Source organism: Glycine soja, chromosome 8, assembly GCF_004193775.1.
Source record: "Glycine soja cultivar W05 chromosome 8, ASM419377v2, whole genome shotgun sequence".
Classification (NCBI taxonomy): Eukaryota; Viridiplantae; Streptophyta; class Magnoliopsida; order Fabales; family Fabaceae; genus Glycine; species Glycine soja.
Window position 1 is genome coordinate 13,008,502 of NC_041009.1, and position 20,736 is coordinate 13,029,237.

Genomic DNA, 20,736 nt, shown 5'->3' on the forward strand with positions numbered 1-20,736 from the left:
ACAAAAAGAGGTATTGTTTAGGTTGCAGAAATAGTGAAGATTTTATCTAGGAAATGAAACAAGGCTTGTTATTCCCTCTCAAGTTGGATGCTAAACCCAAGGGGCTGAGAAGCATTGGAGTTGCAAGCTGGGAAACGTGATTTTGAATTGGGACGAGCTGGTGGGGTGGGGTGGGGTTGAGGAATTACTATAGTGAAGATTATGTTAAGTACCATATTTTTTTTAAAAAAGGTCTTATTTTTATTAGATCCTACCATAAGTTTTTGCACCACGATGACAGTAACATTAACTTAACAGGACAGAAAACATGCAAAATATATTTAGGAAAGTTTATGACACATTTGACAAACAAAATCTAATGGACATAAAAAAAAACCCACGAAATCAGTGTTCTTCCTTCAGAAACTCAAGGAAAAATTTCCCACGATATTCTATTGGTATAGACTTCAATTCGCTAGACACAGTAGCAACAAGTTGCCACTAACCCAATAACAGTGTGTCCCCTTCTTTTATGCTGAACTGCAGCAAGGGATTATAGCACCGCTTATGATTTTTGGATGGTTTCATACTTCAAAAGTATTTCTTTTCATAAGAAACCAGCCCATGAATTCCACCTTCAACTTGTGCTGCTCCACTCCGGACCTGGGAAGAGCAAACCAAATATTAAGAACATAATCAGTGGCTTTTTAAATGAAATCCCAAGCAAAGTTGCATGCATGCAAAACAGTTATGACTTGTAAACATAGCAAATTGCAGACTCAAACAAATATAAGAAACACCCTAGACAACCCACAATTATATTTCAGGTGATTTCAAATTTAAGCAGATCACTCACCAAAATGAAGAAAAAAGCAAAACAAGGTACTACTTTTCATCTTTTTGTTTATAAAATCAAGATGTATTTAGGATCATACAGGCAAACATATTCATTTTTTAGTCCTCAATTGCATTGGATTAATCCAAAGAAACTTAATAAATTGCTGCAATTTCTTTTACTCCTTTTCTTGGTTTTCTGATTTAAGAGTGCAATGGCAAACAAAAGAAGGGTTTTATTTTTAAAGAACTACATTATCCTAGCTTTTCCGGTCATGAAAATAAAAATTTGGCGAACAAAGCCAAATATGTGGGTTCAATGGGAGATGGGCAGTCCGTCAATAAATATTGCCCTTTTTGATTGTGCAAATGATCAAAACTTCATTGATATCTAATGCTAATAGCAAGAAATAAATATTTAAAAGAGTGGCTCAACCGTACCTCCAGTCTTAACACCCTGGATCTTAGAAGGTCATGAGCAGACTGTAGAGAGTTGGCACCGATATCCTGAAACCCTTGCCTGACTGCTTGCAAGGTGTATGGTATGAAATTCAAGACAGAGCCCTTATCTTTAACAGCTCCAACAACCCCCTGAGCAATTTTTAGCTTTGCTGTATCACCCAAGTACCTTGCATCGCTCCCTTTAGTCATGGCTTCTAGGGAACCCATTCCTCTGTACTTTTTCACACGTTGACCATTCTGGTGCAGAAACGGTAGTTTAGTTATGCATATTAATATATTATTATGATATTTATTCTTGTATGAGCATGTACAACTCATCAGCAAAAGAAAGAGGCAAGAACAATTTAGTGAAGCTAAGATAGGAAAGGGAAAAAAATCAAAAAGTGAGTGTGTGTGTGTGTGTGTGTGAGAGAGAGAGAGAGACAGAAGCATATTTTCATAAATGTAATAAAAATAACATGTAGTTCCTAGAAGACAACAAAAATATTATTTGTTCAAATGGCCAAAGCCAATAATAACAAATCTTTTCATTTCTAACTAGTGAAGTTTCCAATTTTCATCACAATAACTTACCTTTAACTACAAGCATTACAGAATCTTTCATGTTCTCTATTTCTAAAGAGATTTTCTTTACAACACTATACTACCATATAAACTATTAAAACACATAAATAGGAAATCACAATTTTTAAAAGATTCCATCAGGCCATAATCATACCTGATACACATAAGCCCCAGGAGCCTCAAGACTACCAGCTAAGAAGCTTCCCATCATAACAGTTGACGCTCCCAATGACAAAGCCTTAACAATATGACCAGAGTTTGAGATGCCACCATCAGCAATCACAGGAACACCACTTTTATAAGCAATGGACGAGACCTTGTAAACAGCAGTTGCCTGAAAAGCATAAACTCCATAGTCAATATTAAGAATTGACACATTGAGTATGAGTTGGAATCAATTTGAAAGCAAGAATATTAGTGGGGCAGAGCTGAAATTCCAAAAAACTTGAAATTTAACACAATATTTAAAGTCTACATACACTTATGCTACTAAAAGGGAAAAAAAAAAACTTTTGCATTCAATAAGTATGTAATTCATCATTATCTAAGCCAACTGTACCAAAAAAGTTCAAATTTAGGCACTACCCACTGATCTAGAGCCTATGTTAAAAAAGATTGGGGAGTTTTTAGTTTGTTTTCATTAAATAAAAGCAAAACACTAACTTTCTTTCACACTATTTCCTGTTTTCAAACATCTTTACAAGAAACAGTTAAAATAGCCTTTAGGGAACACCAAGGATCAGGCATGCCGCACAAGCCCCATCAAGCGGGTAAGGTGGTAACTATAGACATCCTAACCTCCTGAAAGGATCATTGACAAGTATCAAGCAAGCATTTTCAATCCTAACAGTTGATCCTTCAAGCTCTAAGTCCAACCAACACCAAATCAAAACGCATAGATTCAGAAAAAACTCATCACAACACAAAGATTTACACAACAAACCAAGGCTTTAAAAATCAATCAATGATCATGATTTTATCTATCAAGGTTTTTGGAGTCTCTGCGACCGCAATTGCAGTCACATCATCTGCATTTGTTTGCAATCTCTTAAACCACAACTGTGATTGCAATTTAAAACCTCAAAACAAACCACCACACACTTAAATTCAATGATAAGGGTAACAAAGATCAAAACAGTAATCAATCAATTGATTGATCGACGAATCAAATATACCTGACCACGCCCCACAGCACAAACCTCCTGAGTAGTACAAATGGACCCAGACCCCATTCCAACCCTCAACCCATCAACCCCAGCCTGAATCAGATTCTCAGCCTGGTACATAGTCACAACATTCCCCCCAATCACATCAAGCTCAGGGTAAACCCTCTTCACATACTTCACCATCTCTAACTGATAAATTGAGTTCCCCTGAGAACTATCCAACACTACAACATTCAACCCAGCCTTCACCAAATGCTCCAACCTCTCCTTATCATCTTCCCTCGTCCCCACCGCGGCCCCCACCATAAACTCCCCGTCCGCCCCCACCGTCGCCGGCGCCACCAGTTTCGGGTAACCCTTCACCCTCTCCACCTCCTCCCTCACCACCAAATCAACAACCTCACCATCCTTCTCCAAAGCCACAGCACCACTTTTCTCACTCTCAAATATTTCATTAATTTTGTTTAGGTCGGCGTTCCATGGCACTGGCTTGGGAGGCGGCGCCATGTAGTCGCCGACTCTCAAGCCCTTGTCGGTATGATTCGTCCAGTCACTCTTCGCGACGTAGCCGAGGAGTTTCCCGGCGGAGGTGCCAGTGTCGGTGACGAGAAGGAAGGGGGAGGCCCCGAAGGCGTCATCGTGCTCCACGACGGCGGAAGGTGCGGCGAAGGCGGGGTCGGAGAGGATGGGGACGCGGCGGGACTTCGCTTTGCGGAGGATGGCCGCCTGGACGGCGGCGGGGACGTTGGAGTGGACGACGGCGATGCCGCCGAGGGAGGCCATGGCGGAGGCCATGGCGGACTCCGACACGGTGTCCATCGGAGAGGCAACAAACGGCACGGCAAGGGGAAGGCGGCGCGTGAGGCGCGTGGAGAGGTCCACGACGTCGGCAGCGAAGTCGATGTAGTGGGGGAGAAAGATGACGTCATCGTATGTGTAGGAGAAGCCCTGCGTGAAGAGTTTCTCGGCGGTGAAACCGTCCTCGATCGGCGGCGGAGTGAAATCCATTACGGTGGCCGGAGAAGGGAAACAGGGTTCAGCTAGGGTTTCGCGGTTTCAGGGTATTTAAAAAAATATAGAACAGAAAATGACAATAATAATAAATAGTAATAAATTATAAATTAATACTACTATTTATGGCTTTTGGTTTACTTGAATTTTACTGTTCTGGAAAAGAATGGAAAATGCAGCAGTGCTGTATGAGCTGGAGGGATAAGTGCAAGACTGTGTTGGATTTTATAGCCGATGACGTCGAAGGAGATAAGCTTTTTTTTTTTTTTTTTTTTTAATTTAGTTAAAGTACATAGTACAAACTCATCCAATATAAATTTTGTTTAATAATTTATTTGCTTTTATATTTGTGTCATTTTTTCATTTTAATCTTATGTCTAAATACTTTAGGCTTTAGTTGCTTTTTAGACAAAATTATAAATTTCGTTCTTTATTTTATTTTTAACTTCGGATTTTGTTCCTTGATAAATTAATTCATAAATTTTGTCCTCGTATTTATTAAAATCACGCAATGTTCATTCATCGGGTCACAATTGGACGTTGATCGTTAGCAAATGACGTTGATTGACATATGTCAACTGAGAGACACGTTAACTACAGATATGATGTGCTTCAAACACTTCAGCAATGTCAGCAATTACTTCTTTGCAAGTTGGTTATCCCCAGCACCCATGTCGCCTCCACCGCCGCTAGCTCTGCCGTTTCCAACGCCACACTCCTCGGCTACGCCATTGGAACGGCCCACGGGATGGCGTCGCAGGCGCGCATGGCGGCCTACAAAGTTTGCTGGACCGGCGACTGCTTCGCCTCCCGCTCTCCCTTGGTGGCTCCTCCTCCTCCTCTGTCCCTTACTACTTTGACAACATCCCCATTGGAGCCTTCGCGACGCTAGAGAGAGGCATCTTTGTCGCGTGCTCGACGGGGAATACCGAACCTTGCAACGGTTCTGTCACAAATGTCGCTCCGTGGATCATGACTATCGACGCCAGCACGCTAGACAGTGATTTTTCGACATACGCTACTCTCAGAAACGGAAAACACTTCGCTGGAATTTCACTGTACAGTGGAGAGGGGATGGGAGACGAACCGGTCAATTTGGTTTATTTCAGCGACCGATCGAACTCGTCAGGCAACATTTGCATGTCTGGTTCGCTCAACCCGAAGAGCGTGCACAGTAAGGTGGTGGTTTGTGACAGGGAACTCAACTCACGCATGGAGAAGGGTGTAGTGGTGCGCGACGCCGGCGGGTAGGGATGATACTCGCAAACACGACGGTGAGCGGCGAGGGACTGGTGGCGGACAGTCACTTGGTGGCCGCCGTTGCGGTGGGGGAATCCGCGGGGGATGAGATCAGAGATTACCCGTCTTTGGATCCTAATCCAATCGCGAATCGTTTGATGTGTCTCTCTGTTGACACATGTCAGTCAACATCACTTGCTAATAGTCAACTTTCAAACTATGACCTGAGAAACTAACATTGCGTGATTTTAATAAATATAAGGACAAAATTTATAAATTAATTTACCGGAAGACAAAATTCAAAATTGGAGACAAATTAGAGAACTAAATTTGTAATTTTTCCTACTTTTTATATCACTAAAAAGTTAACAAGAGAGATTAAAATATAAAAAAGTTGATTATATATATAGAGACTAACTAAAATTAGAGATTTTATGGGAAAAAACCCTAATATTAGAGATTTTAAGTAGTACAAATAAATTGATGCAGATACAGAGATCGATATATAAATTATTTTCTCATATTTTAATAAAAGCTTGTAATTAAACATGAAGAAAATTTTATTTAGCAATTTGTTGTGTGAAAAAATTTATCATATATATATATATATATATATATATATATATATATATATATATATATAAGATATTATAACCTTTATAGTATTAATAAAAGTAAAAAAGTTTTGAAGGGAATCCTAATACATTTGAGAAGAAATTTCCATAACAATAAATTAATTATCATTATCAAGTAATATAATAAGTATTTCAAATTTTGAATAATTATATTTATTATTATTATCAATCTAATTTGAAATTCAAAACAATTAAATTTCTGATAACTATAAAGATAAATATTTAAAATTTTGAACAATTAAATTTATGATAACTAATAGTTATAAACTAATTATTATCCGTAATTATGATAAGTATTAAAAAGTTTGAATAATTAGATTAACTATTATCAATTTGATTTAAAATTCCATTTTTTTAATTAAGGCAATTAAAATTATTTTAAATTAAGATAACTGTATAATTTCAAATTTTAAATTAACTAAAATAAGCAATTCATAATTGAATTATCTTTTTCCAAAATAAATTAGCATGGATCTTATATGATTAGTAAGATTCTTATTTTTTTCAACTACGATGCAGTATATTTGTCACATATATTTTGTTATATCTTTTTATTTATTTTAGTTACATATTTTATTACATATTTTAATTTATTTATTTATTCATTCATTTATTTTGTATTATAAATTGAAAAATCAATTCTCACATAATTTTAGTATAAACATAGATAAATGTGCTTCTCTTTTCATGTTATTTTGTTATGATTTTTTCTTTAATACTTTTTGAAAAAATATACCAAAGATGTATATGATTTTTTATATTAAGCCTAAGATAATCAAGTACAAGATTTTAGTTCGAGTCATTCGATTGTGGTTGAGTACTGATTTCAATAAAAGGAGCCATAAATTCTTCTAAACTTTGAAATCGTCCATTGAAACTTAAAATTGGTGTGCTTATAATGTTGTTAAAAAACATAAATTAATCTTCTAGCATGTGTAATGGTATTGGGTTGGTAATTAGGCACTTAGGAGCTAGCTTGTGTGCTTGAAACTAAGGTCATTTCTAAAAATAATGTTAGTAAAAAGTATTCATCCCAAAAATATCATTGACTCCTTCGGATAATAAGAGTCAACAAAAGTTAAGGTTGATCTCTTGAGCATGTTGGTATCTATCTTTCAAGATTACTTATCTTATTGTCAATTATATGTCATAGTTTCTTGGGTGACTAATCGTAATGGGTTGAAGATTCTTATTCATGATAATGAAGAGCAAAATACTTCAATCGCTTCAAATGTGGTATGTAAAGAAGTTTTTTGAAACTTAAATTAGGTTGGTTATTATAATCATTACCGTAGAATTTATACTTCATATTCTTAAAAAAATTGTGATAAACATAAATTAACTAATTTCACCAATAGGTTTTAACACATGCTATGGATGCAACTAAAGTTACACCCCCTACACCAATCCTATTTGTTCCTAAAGAAATAATGCCACGAGCTTCCATCAACAAGTCCATCAAGAAAGTGACATCGAAGAAAGAACCTTAAGATCGACCCCCTCTCCATTATTAACTATGAAGTTTTTATGTGTTCTTTATTTTATGGTTATAATATATTTTTGGTCTCCTAATTTATTTTTTAATTCTAAATTGCTCTCTTTTGTTTTAAAAGTTCTAAAATGATCCCTAAAAAATTGTTTTAATAGCATGTCCTTTTGTTAGTTTTAATCCAAACGGAATTAACCCTGCATCATCAATGAGTCAGTTGTGGCTCCTCCGCACATGGAATGAAATGGACCCTAAATGATGTTGACGGATTGAATTTCTCCAATGTGAACCTTGTTGACAGTTACAACCTCTCCATGATCATGAAATCATTGAGTGAAACCAGTGTTAGGAATTGCACCACCACGGGAGATAGAGGAATCACAATTGTTGATAATACAAGTTTAATGTCGTTTGAGTTAAAACTAATGAAAAGACAAACATGTTACTAAGTAATTCTTTAAGGGATCATTTTAAAACTTTTAAAATATAGATTAACTTAAAACTAAAAAATAATTTAAAAGATCAAACATATATTTTATTCTTATTTTATAAGTACTAACATTTTCATGAATTCTGAATGTTATTAACATTTGTTGTTAATCAACTTAAGTTATGTTTTCATTTTGTTAAGTATTTTTTGTTCTCAAATGTATATATGTAAAAAAGTTTTTTTTTTCTTACTAAAATATGTAGAATTAAATGTATATTGAAATAACAATTTCAACATTTTAAAACAAAATAACATGTTCATGCATCCTACCAGTCGCCATACTAATTTAAATGAAAGATACATGTATTTTTATTTTTCATCATTTTACGTACTTATTTTTCATTCAACCATGTCGGATGAAATGATAAAAAATAAAAAATAATCAAATTATTCTTTAGTGCATATTTATTTCATTTAATTTTAAATAAATAATTGCCTTTTATAGATATTTCAAGAAGCTATAAATAAATTATTATTTTTGTAAAATAATTTAATAAATCAATATGAACACAAACTTAATCCGAAAAATTCAGCAAAAAAAAAAAACAAAACTTAATCCGGAATTCAGAACATCATTCTGACAACAATATTCGCTTTTTGCTTCTTGAAAGAATTTAAAACATTATTTTTCAGAATTTAGACGTCCCCATGCAAGCCAGCTTTCTACCACTCTAATTTTACCAAAGAAATTGACAAACAATATAAAATGTTTCTTCTCGAAATGAAATAAATTTACACCGTTAAAAGATTATGCTGAACGAAATTTAGCGAAAAAATTAGCTGAAATTTAAAAAGTTATTGGAAGGTTGAAATTTAAAAAATTAACCGAGGAAGGTGAAAACTAAAAATTCAAAAATCTAGTTTATTAAATTATGATTATGTTTAATAAGATAATTAAGTTAATTTTTAATTTTTTTACTAACTGAAAACTCATTTGACAATTTAATAAACAAGTTTTTTTTAGTAATTTTTAACATTTTTTAAAACATTATTTAAAATAATATTTTTAAAAATATTAATTTCTAGCTTTCTATATTTTTTTTATTCTTAATATAATTATCACTCATTATCCTTTTTAAATAAATCAATATTTTAATATTATTTTACTTGATCATACATTTAATGTATTAGTGTTAACCCATCTTTTTTTTCCTCCAACCTGTAAACCCTCGTTTTGTTTCTCAATGTGTACACTAACCTCTTTTTTTTTTTCCAGGTAATGATATTACATTTTTAATTTAACGACTGCACTTTTTTTTAATAATTTAGCATTATAAATCAAAATATTGATAATGATAGATGATAGCTTTATTTATTTTTATTATATTTTACATTTTTATGTTACAATATTTACTTTAACTATAGTACCACTTATAATATTTAATTTATTATTTTAACATTATATTTTTTTATTGAATAATTTTATATTAGATGATTTATTTTAACTATTACACTAATTAACATAGTAAAAGTATAATGTCTACTTAAGTGTATTTTCTTATATTATTTTAAACTTTATTAAAAATATTTTAAAAAATAGTATAAGATTAATAGTAGAATACTTAACATAAAAAAATGTAACATAAAATAGGAGAATATAAATATGTCTGTTTCTATTATTTTATATTTTTCAGTTACTTTGATCGCTAGTTTTATCGAATATTTATAATTTAATAAGTTAGTTTTTCAACTTTTAACTACCAGCTTTTGGTTTGTAGCTTTTAGCTAGTTTTGTCAAATATAGCCTATATGTATTTGGTGAACTAACTCTTAAAATAGTTGAAACATATAAAATGACTAAAAAATAATAAAATTATGATTTATTTTAAAAATGTAAACAAAAATTTTGATAAATATATAAAGGATAAAAAGGAAACAAAATATAAAAATCTAGAAGGTAGAAGCCACCATTTTAAATTACACTACTTTGACATGACATTCTAGGTAGGTTATGGCTTCTTTTACTAAAGTTGATTTAATTGTTCGGTAAATAAATTTTTTTTGGTAACTTCTAGTATTTTTTAAAACACTATTTGAAATAACTTTTTTTTTAAAATACTAGTAAAATTTTTATTTTTTTATGTATTTTTTATTTTTTATCTTTAATATATTTATCAAACTTTAAGTTTACTCTTTTTAAATAAATCATGATTTTATTATTTTTAAGTTATTTTACTTTTTTTTATCATTTCAATAGTTAGTTTTACCAAATACTTATTATTTAATAAGTTAATTTTTTAATTTCAATTATAAATTTTTAGCTTCTGGCTATCAACTTCTGCTTAATAATTTTTTAACTAGTCAAATATAAACTCCGAGTAGTATTTTAAGAAAATATTAAAAGTTACTAAAAAATTACTTAAAAAAATTCGTCTACTGAAAAGATAAATAAACTTTTTAGCTAATAAAAAAAATAAAAACTAATTAAATTGTGTTTCATAACATATCGTTGAATTTTATTAGAATTTTTTTTTGCTGAATTTTAAGCTTTATTAGAAACTGACTTCTACTCATCTTTTTTCGAATGAATTGTTTTATATAAAAAGCATTTTTGTTTACTAACAATATCAAAATTTTAAAATTAACAAAGTTTAACTCTAACGAGAACGACTGAAAAAAAAAAAAAACTCTAACGAGAACGGTTCGCGAAATAATTTAGTAGTTTCCAAACGTCCTTAGGTATCATGATCCTCACTAGTCAATAATTTTTCTTTTTAATATAAGCTTATACATTTAATATAAAGTGTTGTCTATATAATATTATAAGAATTATTCGAAAAATATAATATATTTAGAAGAGCAAATAAACAAATTAAGATGAGAGCTACTGCAATTCCACCTCATCCAAAGGTGAAGTGATTCGACGTTTATACTTTTTAAATTTAAGCACAATTAAAGTAATGTTAAACAATGCTTGGACTAAAGGTTGTCAACATTGGGGGTTTTATAAGTCTAACATAGAGTTTGTCTTTGGAATTATCAACCAAAGATACTTTTGCTTTCATGCCAAGAATAAAAATACAAAGCAAAACTACTTTACCTAAAATGGGATATGGTTTTATATTTTTATTTATTAATTGTGCTTTTAATTTTTAATTTTTAATTTTAGTTTATGTATAATTTTATATGTTATATTCATCTGAAACAGATTTATATGTTATATTTCGTTTTTATATTTTAATTAATTTAAGCAAGTCTGTTACTTTGAATTTTATTCAATAATTAATAAAAATATAATATAACATTCATTAGTATAAATTAAAAAATGATATAAAATATTTCAATAAGACTAAAAAAAGGACTTCAGAGTAGTAATGGAGGGGAGTGTGAACTCAATTTTTATTTTTATTTTATTAATTTATATAAATCATTGTTACGCTATATTTTCAATAATTATTTGATGAAGTTTCATGTAAAAGATTTGATTTTAACATTTAAAAATTATAATGACTAAAATTTGATAATTAAAATCATTTTTTTACTGCATAATTAAAATTAAATAAATATACTAAAAAAAGTAAAAACATATAAATACTAAAACTGAAATGAAGAGAAAGAATTTATGCATCATTTAAAAAATTACAATATGTGGACCATGGAATCTCCTAATGAGACAAGAATTTCTGCTCATCGCAATTTTGCCATGAGTTAATAGTTAATCACTATCTACAAGGTGGTTTTGTCGTATCAACATCAACAACGGGCCACCACATAAATCAAAAGCATTCCTCGGGAGATGGATAAGTTTGCGTTTTTAAACTTAAATTTAAAAACAAAATTTATTTGAATAATAAAGGATTGAAATAATTTTTAAATGAATTTTTAAATTATTTTAATTCATTCTTGGAAAAAGAAAAATGAAAAATAAAATTCTAGTCTCTATCTTTAGCAATTATTATGATTATTTTGATTTTCTTTTTACCTTTTTTTCTTCTTCTGGCTAGGGATAAAAATAGTTTAGGTTACTTAATAAAGACATACAACCTAGGTCAATTGGCTAAAGCTTCTATAAAATCTTATTTTGTTAAAAAAAAGAGTCAAACTTTAGGTTGATAAAAAAAGTTTTGTTGGCTCAACAGGCCAATCTATAATTTTTTTTATCACTATTACTATTTTTTTTATAATATATTAAAATCATATTTATTTAAATTTTTTTAAAAAATTAAAATATGTTGAAATAGTTAAAAAGTCCAGCATATAAAATATATTGAAAGATAAACTTAAGTCGTATTTAGAGATCTTATTACAAAATAAACTTTTAAATAAGTTATTATGAATTTTACATTAGACCTTAAACTATAAGCTAGTGTTATATAGATAAGTTACTCAACTCTTACAAAGTCTAACATGTCTATAATTACTCTTCTCTTATGACTTTATTTTTAGAGGGTCTTATGTCTCAAGTAGTAGTTTTAACTTCTATAGTTTATGGCTTATTTTACATTTTTTTTTGCCACATTGGCCTATGATTTGATTAGCTCATTCAGAAGTATGTCATACTTATCTAATTTTTTAAATATAATATATGATTTTAAGTAAGTTAACTTGTGAAATCAAACTTTCAAAACGATCAAACTGGCCCTTAAGAAAGTTATGACAGACAACCAATTAGATTATGTCTTTATTTTTTTAATAGATTAAACTTGTTTAAGCAAAGTTTTGTTTAACCTAACTTATTTCCATCCTTACCTCTCATCCATCTTTGTCGTCTCTCATTATATATTTTTTCAAGAGGTGACAATTTGTTGAACTAGTCAAATCTAACTAATATGATAAAATGTAGGACTTGAACTTTATTTATTTTTTAAATAGATTGAATTTTTGTCTTTTAGTGGACTAAGCCCACAAAAGACTACACAAATTGGATTTCACTAGCCTTAGCCATTATTTTAGAAGCCCAAATTGAATTTAGGCATTTTGGTCTCGTTGTTGCTTGTAAGGCTTAGCCTATATAAATCTAAGCCATTTTAGCTCGATTAAATTGAAACTAGTTTGATATGGGCTTAGCTTATAAAAAGCTCATACAAATTTGACTTTCAACAAGATAAAGCCTTATTTTATAAGCATAAGTTGAGTATGAACTTTTTTATTTGACTTGTTGTGACTTGCAATTCACATTCTAGCTTGTAATTGGCTGAAATCAAACTCAATCAATGAAATGCTGGACTTGAGCTTTTAAGTTTGATTTGGGTTTAACCCACAAAAAGTCTATACAAATTGACTTTCATTGGACTTGATAGCTCAAACGAATTAAGTTTTTTTTAGATCAACGTGCATCAAGTCCATAATCGACCTAATACAACCAAAAATTGAGCATTAAATCTGAGCTCTTTTTTTCCCAATTTGATCATGATTTGCTTTGATCTTAACTCACAAAAAGTCCATACATACTATAATTTGAGAGCATGTTTAGGTCTCATTTTAAAAGTTCAAATTAAATTTTGACTTTTTGACCTAAGATGAAAGAATACTTCTTTGAAAAGGTTTTGCTTGTCTTATAGTTTATTATTGAAGTCTTGAACCATCCTACTAGTCTTTTAATATGCTTTACAAATCAAAATATGCAAGACGCTTTAATATATAAATGCTTAGATATGTTGATGCTCTAGTTTTTTCAGATGCCTTATTTTATTAGGTTATTTGAATAATCAGCACACTTAGTAAGGGAAATTTGAAGTAGATGCTAAAGGATGTTATATTGGTTGGTGAAAGACAATTTGAAGTGGACAATTGAGAGACTTGATGTTAAAAGTGGACGAGTAAGAGACATGATATTGATAGTTGACATCCTTAAAGTCGTCTATGTATTGGTCAAGAATTTATTATAATTGGAATAGTAAGAGAGAATAAAGGGTACCAATAAAAAGACACTTTAATGCTCAAGTTAATATAGATAAAAAAAATGTTAATTGTATATCATGCACAATAACATTAATGATATTTATAAGAACTATAAATGGGTTGATTTCCTGCTTCAAGTCATTTTAGGAGAAATGATACTTTATATGTATGTATTATATCCCAACCAAAATATATTATCTACACCTTACATTTTATATGTGAAGGGATTGACTATAGTTAATCCCTAAAGCAAGACAATGATTGTTAAGTTTCAAATAAGGATTGAATTAACATTTCTCAAGTTGATAACAAAAATAAATTAAAAGGGTGTTTAGTTTGCAAAAATATTTTATATTTTCATTTTTTGAAAATAGTTTTTTCTATTTTCAATTTGCTAAGATTTAGAACACTCGATTGATTTTACTTGTTTTCATTTTCAATTTATTGTTTGGATCACCACAAACTTTTGCACCTATCTGCTGACCACTCCCTTGATATTGGTCCTCAGCTTCGTGGTGTTCTACGCCATCACCATGTATTGCCAGACGTCACTCACCATCGTTTAGAACCACCCTTGACTTCAGAAAAATCGTCAGGTACCTCCTTGATGATAGCTATAAACGTGACATATATGACATGAGTTAATGGCGCCAATGTTGTATCAGACGTCATCGCCTACGACTCCAAAGTTAATGATGAAAATCGTTAATAGGTTTGGAGGGAGTCATGGTTTGGTGAAGGCGTGGTAGCAGTGATGAGGAGTTCTAATATGCATGGTTGCTCGTCATGGAAACACACAAAGAAAAGGAAAACAAAAAACGGAAACATTTTTTTCTTCTTCAAATTTTAGACTTTTTTTTTAAAACATTTTAAAAGAAAATATTTTCTAATCCTAAATCAAACATATTTTCACCTTTATTTTTTTATTTGAAAATAAAAATAGAAAATGCTCGAAGCAAACGCCCCCTAAACTCCTAAAGTATAATATATATAATCTCTCAAGGAAGTTAAGTATATATAGTTTTTAAAATAAAATAGCAAAACATTAAACTTATTTTGAAAAATAAAATTTAATTTCTCTTATATTATTATACTAGCCCAAAGCAAGTTTAAGACAAATTAAATATATATTATGAATTTTTCCAATTATGCCTAGTCCTAATAACATTCTATTTGGCTATTTTTTTTTTTGAAGAATTTTTCTTTTAGAGTAAATATTACATTGAAATCCGTTAAGATTTCGTTAGATTGTACTTATTTCTCTCTTTTTTTTAATGTTTAGAGTAACCTTCCTTATAAGAAGATATGGTATAATATTTTTAAACAATTAAGTGGATTAATATAATATATAAGAGATATCAATATAATACTTTTTAAATAATTAAGTAATATTGTAGGAATAAAAAAATATAAAAAATTGTATAATTTTACGAAACCTTAGAAAATATCAATATAATTTACTCTTTCTTTTATGATTTGGGAGAAGAAAAAAAAGATGATTTTTTTTTTTTTCTGAATAGAAAAAAGAAAGATGATGACCTCCTAGCGATTAAGAATACCAAATGACAATAGCCCTCAAACGCTCAAAAGGTTGCCAAAACTGTATAGTTAAAACTATATTTTTAATTTCCTTCTTCTTTATAATATCCTCATGTTACAATACATTATCAATATATTAACCTTCTGAATATAACCTTTTAATATTTGTATAAGATGATTGTTTTGAGGGTACTGTAAAAGAGTTAATTTAATTAAACGATGGCAATAAACTACAAGTCAATGGTGATATACATTACTTACAAAATGCAAAATCTTTGTGTGTAATTCACTGTGGCATACATACGTAACTTATTTGCACAAGGAAAAAAAGGGGAGATTATGAAAGAGTGTCTTCACTCTTCAAACATTGCTGGGATCCAAAAGTTTCTTTGTTCTAAAGGGGAAAAAAAAAACAAGCATTGATCAGTTGTAGATGAAGTGGCACCCATCAAAGCCTGTTGAGACGAAAAAAATAGCATTAGTGATGGCAATATACGTAATGTGACCAAGCAAATTAAACCTAAGTTGATTATGAAGTTCTTTGAATTAGTGCATGTCTGAATTTTGAGAGAAATTATAATTTCGTTTTCAAAAACTTCTTTATGAAATAAAAGAATATGTCCTTATAAAATACTAAATTAGAATTTTAGTCCTTCAATTTTTTTCTTTTATTCATTTTGGTTCTCGTAATTTTGTTTATCTTTTAAATAATTTTATAATTATTCTATGATGACTTACCATATTTTTAGGTATATCATAACAACATCATTCAGAAGTAACATATGACGTAATATCTCTAAATACATGATATGGTATCATATAACACTATTTATAATTTGAAAGGACCAAAATCATTTTTTTCATAAATTTGGAAAGATATTAAACCTTTAATTAATCAAATTTAAGAATCCAAACCCATTTTATGATTGTGAGACTCACTAGGATCAACTGCAACCAGCATCGCTGTGCCTCCAAATTCACAATTGCCACCAGCACCTTTGGTCCTTTGCCAATAACTATTGAAAGCGTATGAAGCATGTGCATACACAGTGTTGGGCTCATAGCACGGCCCATTGGGCTGAATTGAAGTGCAGTCTGCTCCTGACCAGCAAGCATAGTTCATGGCCTCTTGGATGATTGGGTCTGGGACTGAGGGCTTAGCCACACACCACAAGGTGGTCCTAGGGGCATAGTTGGGTGGTGGTGGCACACTCGGTGGAGGGTACACCACAGGTGGCTGAAACACACTTGGGCTTGGGACAGTGCCTTCAGTGGGGGATGGAACAGTGCTTGGTGGGCCTGGGGTGATGCCACCCGTGGGGGAAGGGATTATGAATGGTGGGGTGGGCTCAAAGTAGGGTGGGCCCATTGAGGAGTCAGGTGGGCTTGGAATAATGATGGGAGGATTGAGTACGGGCTCAGGAGAGCCTGGTGTGATCCCGGGTGGGCCCATTGAGGAGTCAGGTGGGCTTGGAATAATGATGGGAGGGTTGAGCACGGGCTCTGGCGAGCCCGGGGTGATGCTGGGTGGGCCTGGAACGGTTTCCGGAGTTGGTGTGGGGAAGGACTCTGGTGGGCCAGGTGTTATGGTTGTTGGGCTTGGTGGTGAGGTGTCATAGTAAGGAGGTGATGGTGTGGTGGGTTCAAAGCCTGTGGGTGTGGGAATGGTGGTGGAAGGAGTGCCAGGTGGTGGAAACACACAAAATGGAGGGCTGTTTTCTGGCAATGGGATTGGAGCAAGTGATTCATAAGGGGGCAAAGAGAATGGGGAGCTGAGACTATAGGGTTGTACATTTGATGAGAATATGGTTGGATTCACATCAAAATGCTTAACCGTTTTCAACTTCTTTGGGTTCTTGTTGGTTGTATTTCTTCTATGTTTGGGCCCTCTCAATAGTCTCATTGATCTATCTGCATCTGGAAACGGGAAAGCAAAGATGGTTTTGACCGATGAACTTATTGCCATTGATGTCAATAATATTATAATGCACTTGTTAAAACCATGTGGGATGAAACCTATATTTACTTAGGTAAAGAAGGCTTACCACAATGAGTGAGAGAAATTGCAGCCAAAGTGAGGTAGAGGAGGAGTATCCCAACATTCTTTCTCACTCCGCTTGTTTCCATGACCATGATCCCCCTCTTGCAATTTTGGTTACTGCAATATTGCCACAAGATATAAAGAAAAAGAGGCTTCTTCTGATTATTATGGCTCCACTGTTGCACTCCAATGCCAGTGCATTGAAAGACTCAAAGGTAGAACAATGTGAGGTTTTTTATATAAATGCAGAACTTGGAACTATTGCCCAGAGTAAAGGAAGAGTAGACAAGGGGGGTTCTGTTTGGGATAAAGATTGATTCTTTGGGTGGGCACAACTTTGATGCACACTCATCTTTGGTTGGAGATGTGAGCATGAAGGAATGCCAAAAGTGCAGAAAAAAGTGTCCACAAATGTGAGTATTTTATGGGAGTTAACTCACCGGCTGAACCTTTTTCTGGGAGTTTTTATAAGTTCATTTCATGGTGGTATATATGCTTGCTTCGCCCTTAGAAAAAGATGGAAGTTTTGGTTTTTATAAACCCCCTTTTTCTTTTGCTTGCTTTCTACTCAAAGCTCTCTCTCATGGAAATGCTAACACTCCCCATGTTGTGGCGTGATGAAGAGGTTGGTTGGTCAATTAACCATAAGCAAGAAGGCATTAGGTACAAGTTAATTGTTAATTAGACTTTTATAAGTCTCAATTGGCATTCATGCATAAAAGTTTTGTCAAACAGAGAAGAAAAAGAAAAGAGTATAATAATGGAAAAAATTGATTTAGATGAATCGTCGTCATGTAATTTCTGCTTAGAAGTAATATATGTATTTGTAAGTCGTAACTAAGGTTTTAAATTATAGTTACAGTCACAATTTTGTTACATTCCTTGATATGGTGGAAAATTTCAGATAAATATGATTAAGACGATCATTTCAAATACCTCCAAAACCTTAACATTACAGCCAAAACTGCACTTGGGAAGTCGATCTTTTAAGACCTTGATTGTAACATCTTTTTATAAAGTGCATCAGAATTTTTTGTCTAACCGGAAATGGAAGTGGTGGTTCTTTTTGTGTGGTGTTTCAACTCTATGTACTAGTTAAGATGCTTTAGGGAAAGTGTGCTTTAGGCTACCATGTACTGGGATTTCATTAGTGTGTCAATGTCTCATGATTAGAGCCTAAAATCTCAGGGTGGTCTTTTAAATGAAAAGCAAAGAGGGAAATTGTCTCTAGTAGGGAAAAGAGAGATTGTTGATGTGACATATGAGTAGGACTAATATAGTATTTGATAACCTTTATGATGATATCTTTGAAAACTAAATGTAACATTAATGAGTTATGATCTTATAATAAGAGTCAGCGCAATAATTGGGAGGAAAGAGTTTTTTATAAAGTTTATTACAGTATTTCCTCTTCTGTCTCAAAAATAAAAATTAGCTATTTTTGACAATGACCAAGAGAATAGTTTCACAAATTTAACATATATTATTTTAAAGGATGAAATGAACCTTGACTCAAGAGTATAACAACTGCTAAATTTTGTCCACCAAATGAAATCATGAATCAATTATATCGGCCTTGTCAAAAGTAAGATTTTTTTTTGAAAAATTATTTCTGGTTTTTGTTAATAAGTGTAAAAATATTATTTTATTTTCTTATTATCAAAGTTCTGTAGAGACTTTCTGTACAAGTTTTCAAAAAAATAAATAAATAAGTTAAATTAGTATTTTAGTAATTGTTAATAAAAACAGAAAATGAAAATAAAGAAAGGTTATTAAACAAAGAGGCCCTAAAATAATTTCATAAAAAGAAACTAAAGAAGCTTTCAGAGATATTAATTGGCATCTTTCTTTGCTTCAGCCATCAAGCATGTTCATAATGGTTAGATACATAACTTAGCATTTGGATGCCTGACATTGCTCGTGTTCTTCAATGCGATGTGAACGGGGCAGGGTGAATACTTTGGTTGATATATCTTGTTTGCTCTGTTTTCTTTTTAATTCTTAAATTGTTGATGCTTCTGATCATCAAATTGGAAGAATCAGAACAATGTTATGGGCTAAAGAGCTAATTTATTCCTCCCATATGTCAATTTCTGTTATTTTCTTAGAGTGTATTTAGACACAGATCATGTTGAAAAGGATATGTAGTGTTCGTTTTAGATAATTATATTGTTCGAGATTTAAACTGTTTTGTAGGAAAAAAATCATTTTATAACTAAGTCAGTGTGTTGGACAAATTGGATAAAGAATTTAAAAGGGATAAAATATATTTTTAGTGTTTATACATTTATGTGTCTATGATTTTTTAGTATAAAAAAATTATTCTATGATTAAGGATCATCTATGTTTTTTAAGAGACATATATGTCATGTGTAGCGTAATATTAATTAGCGAAATATTGATATGTGTAACTAATATGGTCCTAACAAATATTACTTAGAACCATAGACACATGGAAATAAAGTCATAGTTCGAATATTTCAATTTTCAACAAGTGTAGCGTCGGGGAATCATGTCTTGATGAAAATGACGTCGTTTATGAGTTATTGCCACAGAAAGGCTTCAACGACATGTCCAAATTGTCATTTTCAAAAAATCACACTTAGGAAATTATGTGCCATTTTTATTTTCTAAGAACTTGAAAGGGTTTGGATCAATAGAAGGAGACATAAGGGCTGAGTCAATCATAAAAGGAGGCAATTAAGGAAGTTCTCCTATGTCATTTTTTGATTGTATTGACAGAGAAGGACATTCCAAAATTTTCAATAACTTTCAATTTTAGGATTGAATATCCAAACAAATTGTTTTATAAAATTAAATAAATTAAATTAATGTGACCAGATTTCCTTATATATATCTTCAATTCTCTAAAATATTAATCTATTTTGTCCAAACACAACCTTATGGAATTTATTAGAAAGAAGGTTTCTGGTCATTGGATTTATATCGATACAATGAGATTTATTTTCTTGGTTTTCCAGAGTATATGTATATCTTAACCATATGTTGGATTGTATTAGAGATCAGATAAAGAAGGTTGAATTAACTCATGTCATTGATTGTTTATATATATATATATATATATATATATATATATATATATATATATATATATATATATATATATATATATAAGAGAATTACTATAAATGTTTAAAGGCAAAGCACAAAGGAACACAAGCTTTTAACTCTCATTAAATTAATTTAGATGCGTTATTTTGATTTTTTTTACGCTATCTTAAATTTCTCATAGATATATCATTCAATAAGTTTGATTATATTTATAATTACATAAATATTAAACTTATCAATTGATATAGTTATATTATTAAATAAAGTATAGCTTTTTTACATTAATAATAAATAAAATTAAATGTATTTCTTGATTACATGTGTAAAACACATTAGTTGTTATTTTTATCTTATCCTACCTTATTCATTGATCA

At 31.3% G+C, this 20,736-nt stretch overlaps 2 protein-coding genes across 2 annotated transcripts; both read right to left on the reverse strand.

Moving 5' to 3' along the window:
- Positions 1–285: 285 nt before the first annotated feature.
- LOC114422067 (inosine-5'-monophosphate dehydrogenase) lies at positions 286–4,207 on the reverse strand. Its single transcript, XM_028388258.1, has 4 exons — positions 3,015–4,207; positions 1,994–2,173; positions 1,255–1,512; positions 286–642 (listed from the first exon to the last, which is right to left on the reverse strand). Exons 1-4 carry the CDS (start codon positions 4,011–4,013, stop codon positions 571–573), a joined length of 1,509 nt encoding a protein of 502 aa, XP_028244059.1. The 5' UTR covers positions 4,014–4,207; the 3' UTR covers positions 286–570.
- Positions 4,208–15,475: 11,268 nt separating this feature from the next.
- LOC114424440 (extensin) lies at positions 15,476–17,654 on the reverse strand. The gene is made up of 3 exons (XM_028391289.1): positions 17,295–17,654; positions 16,189–17,166; positions 15,476–15,704 (listed from the first exon to the last, which is right to left on the reverse strand). The coding sequence occupies exons 1-3, from the start codon at positions 17,380–17,382 to the stop codon at positions 15,673–15,675; spliced, it is 1,098 nt and encodes a 365-aa protein (XP_028247090.1). The 5' UTR covers positions 17,383–17,654; the 3' UTR covers positions 15,476–15,672.
- Positions 17,655–20,736: the final 3,082 nt, after the last annotated feature.

Excerpts from the sequence above, each read along its gene's own strand:
- LOC114422067 (XM_028388258.1), bottom strand. The coding sequence starts at position 4,013 with ATGGATTTCACTCCGCCGCCGATCGAGGACGGTTTCACCGCCGAGAAA. Across the intron at positions 1,513-1,993 it reads CTGGGGCTTATGTGTATCAG|AATGGTCAACGTGTGAAAAA; the intron begins GTATGATTATGG and ends TTTCTGCACCAG. Across the intron at positions 643-1,254 it reads CCAGGGTGTTAAGACTGGAG|GTCCGGAGTGGAGCAGCACA; the intron begins GTACGGTTGAGC and ends TGCTCTTCCCAG.
- LOC114424440 (XM_028391289.1), bottom strand. The coding sequence starts at position 17,382 with ATGGTCATGGAAACAAGCGGAGTGAGAAAGAATGTTGGGATACTCCTC. Across the intron at positions 17,167-17,294 it reads AATTTCTCTCACTCATTGTG|ATGCAGATAGATCAATGAGA; the intron begins GTAAGCCTTCTT and ends TCCCGTTTCCAG. Across the intron at positions 15,705-16,188 it reads GCTGGTTGCAGTTGATCCTA|GCTTTGATGGGTGCCACTTC; the intron begins GTGAGTCTCACA and ends TCGTCTCAACAG.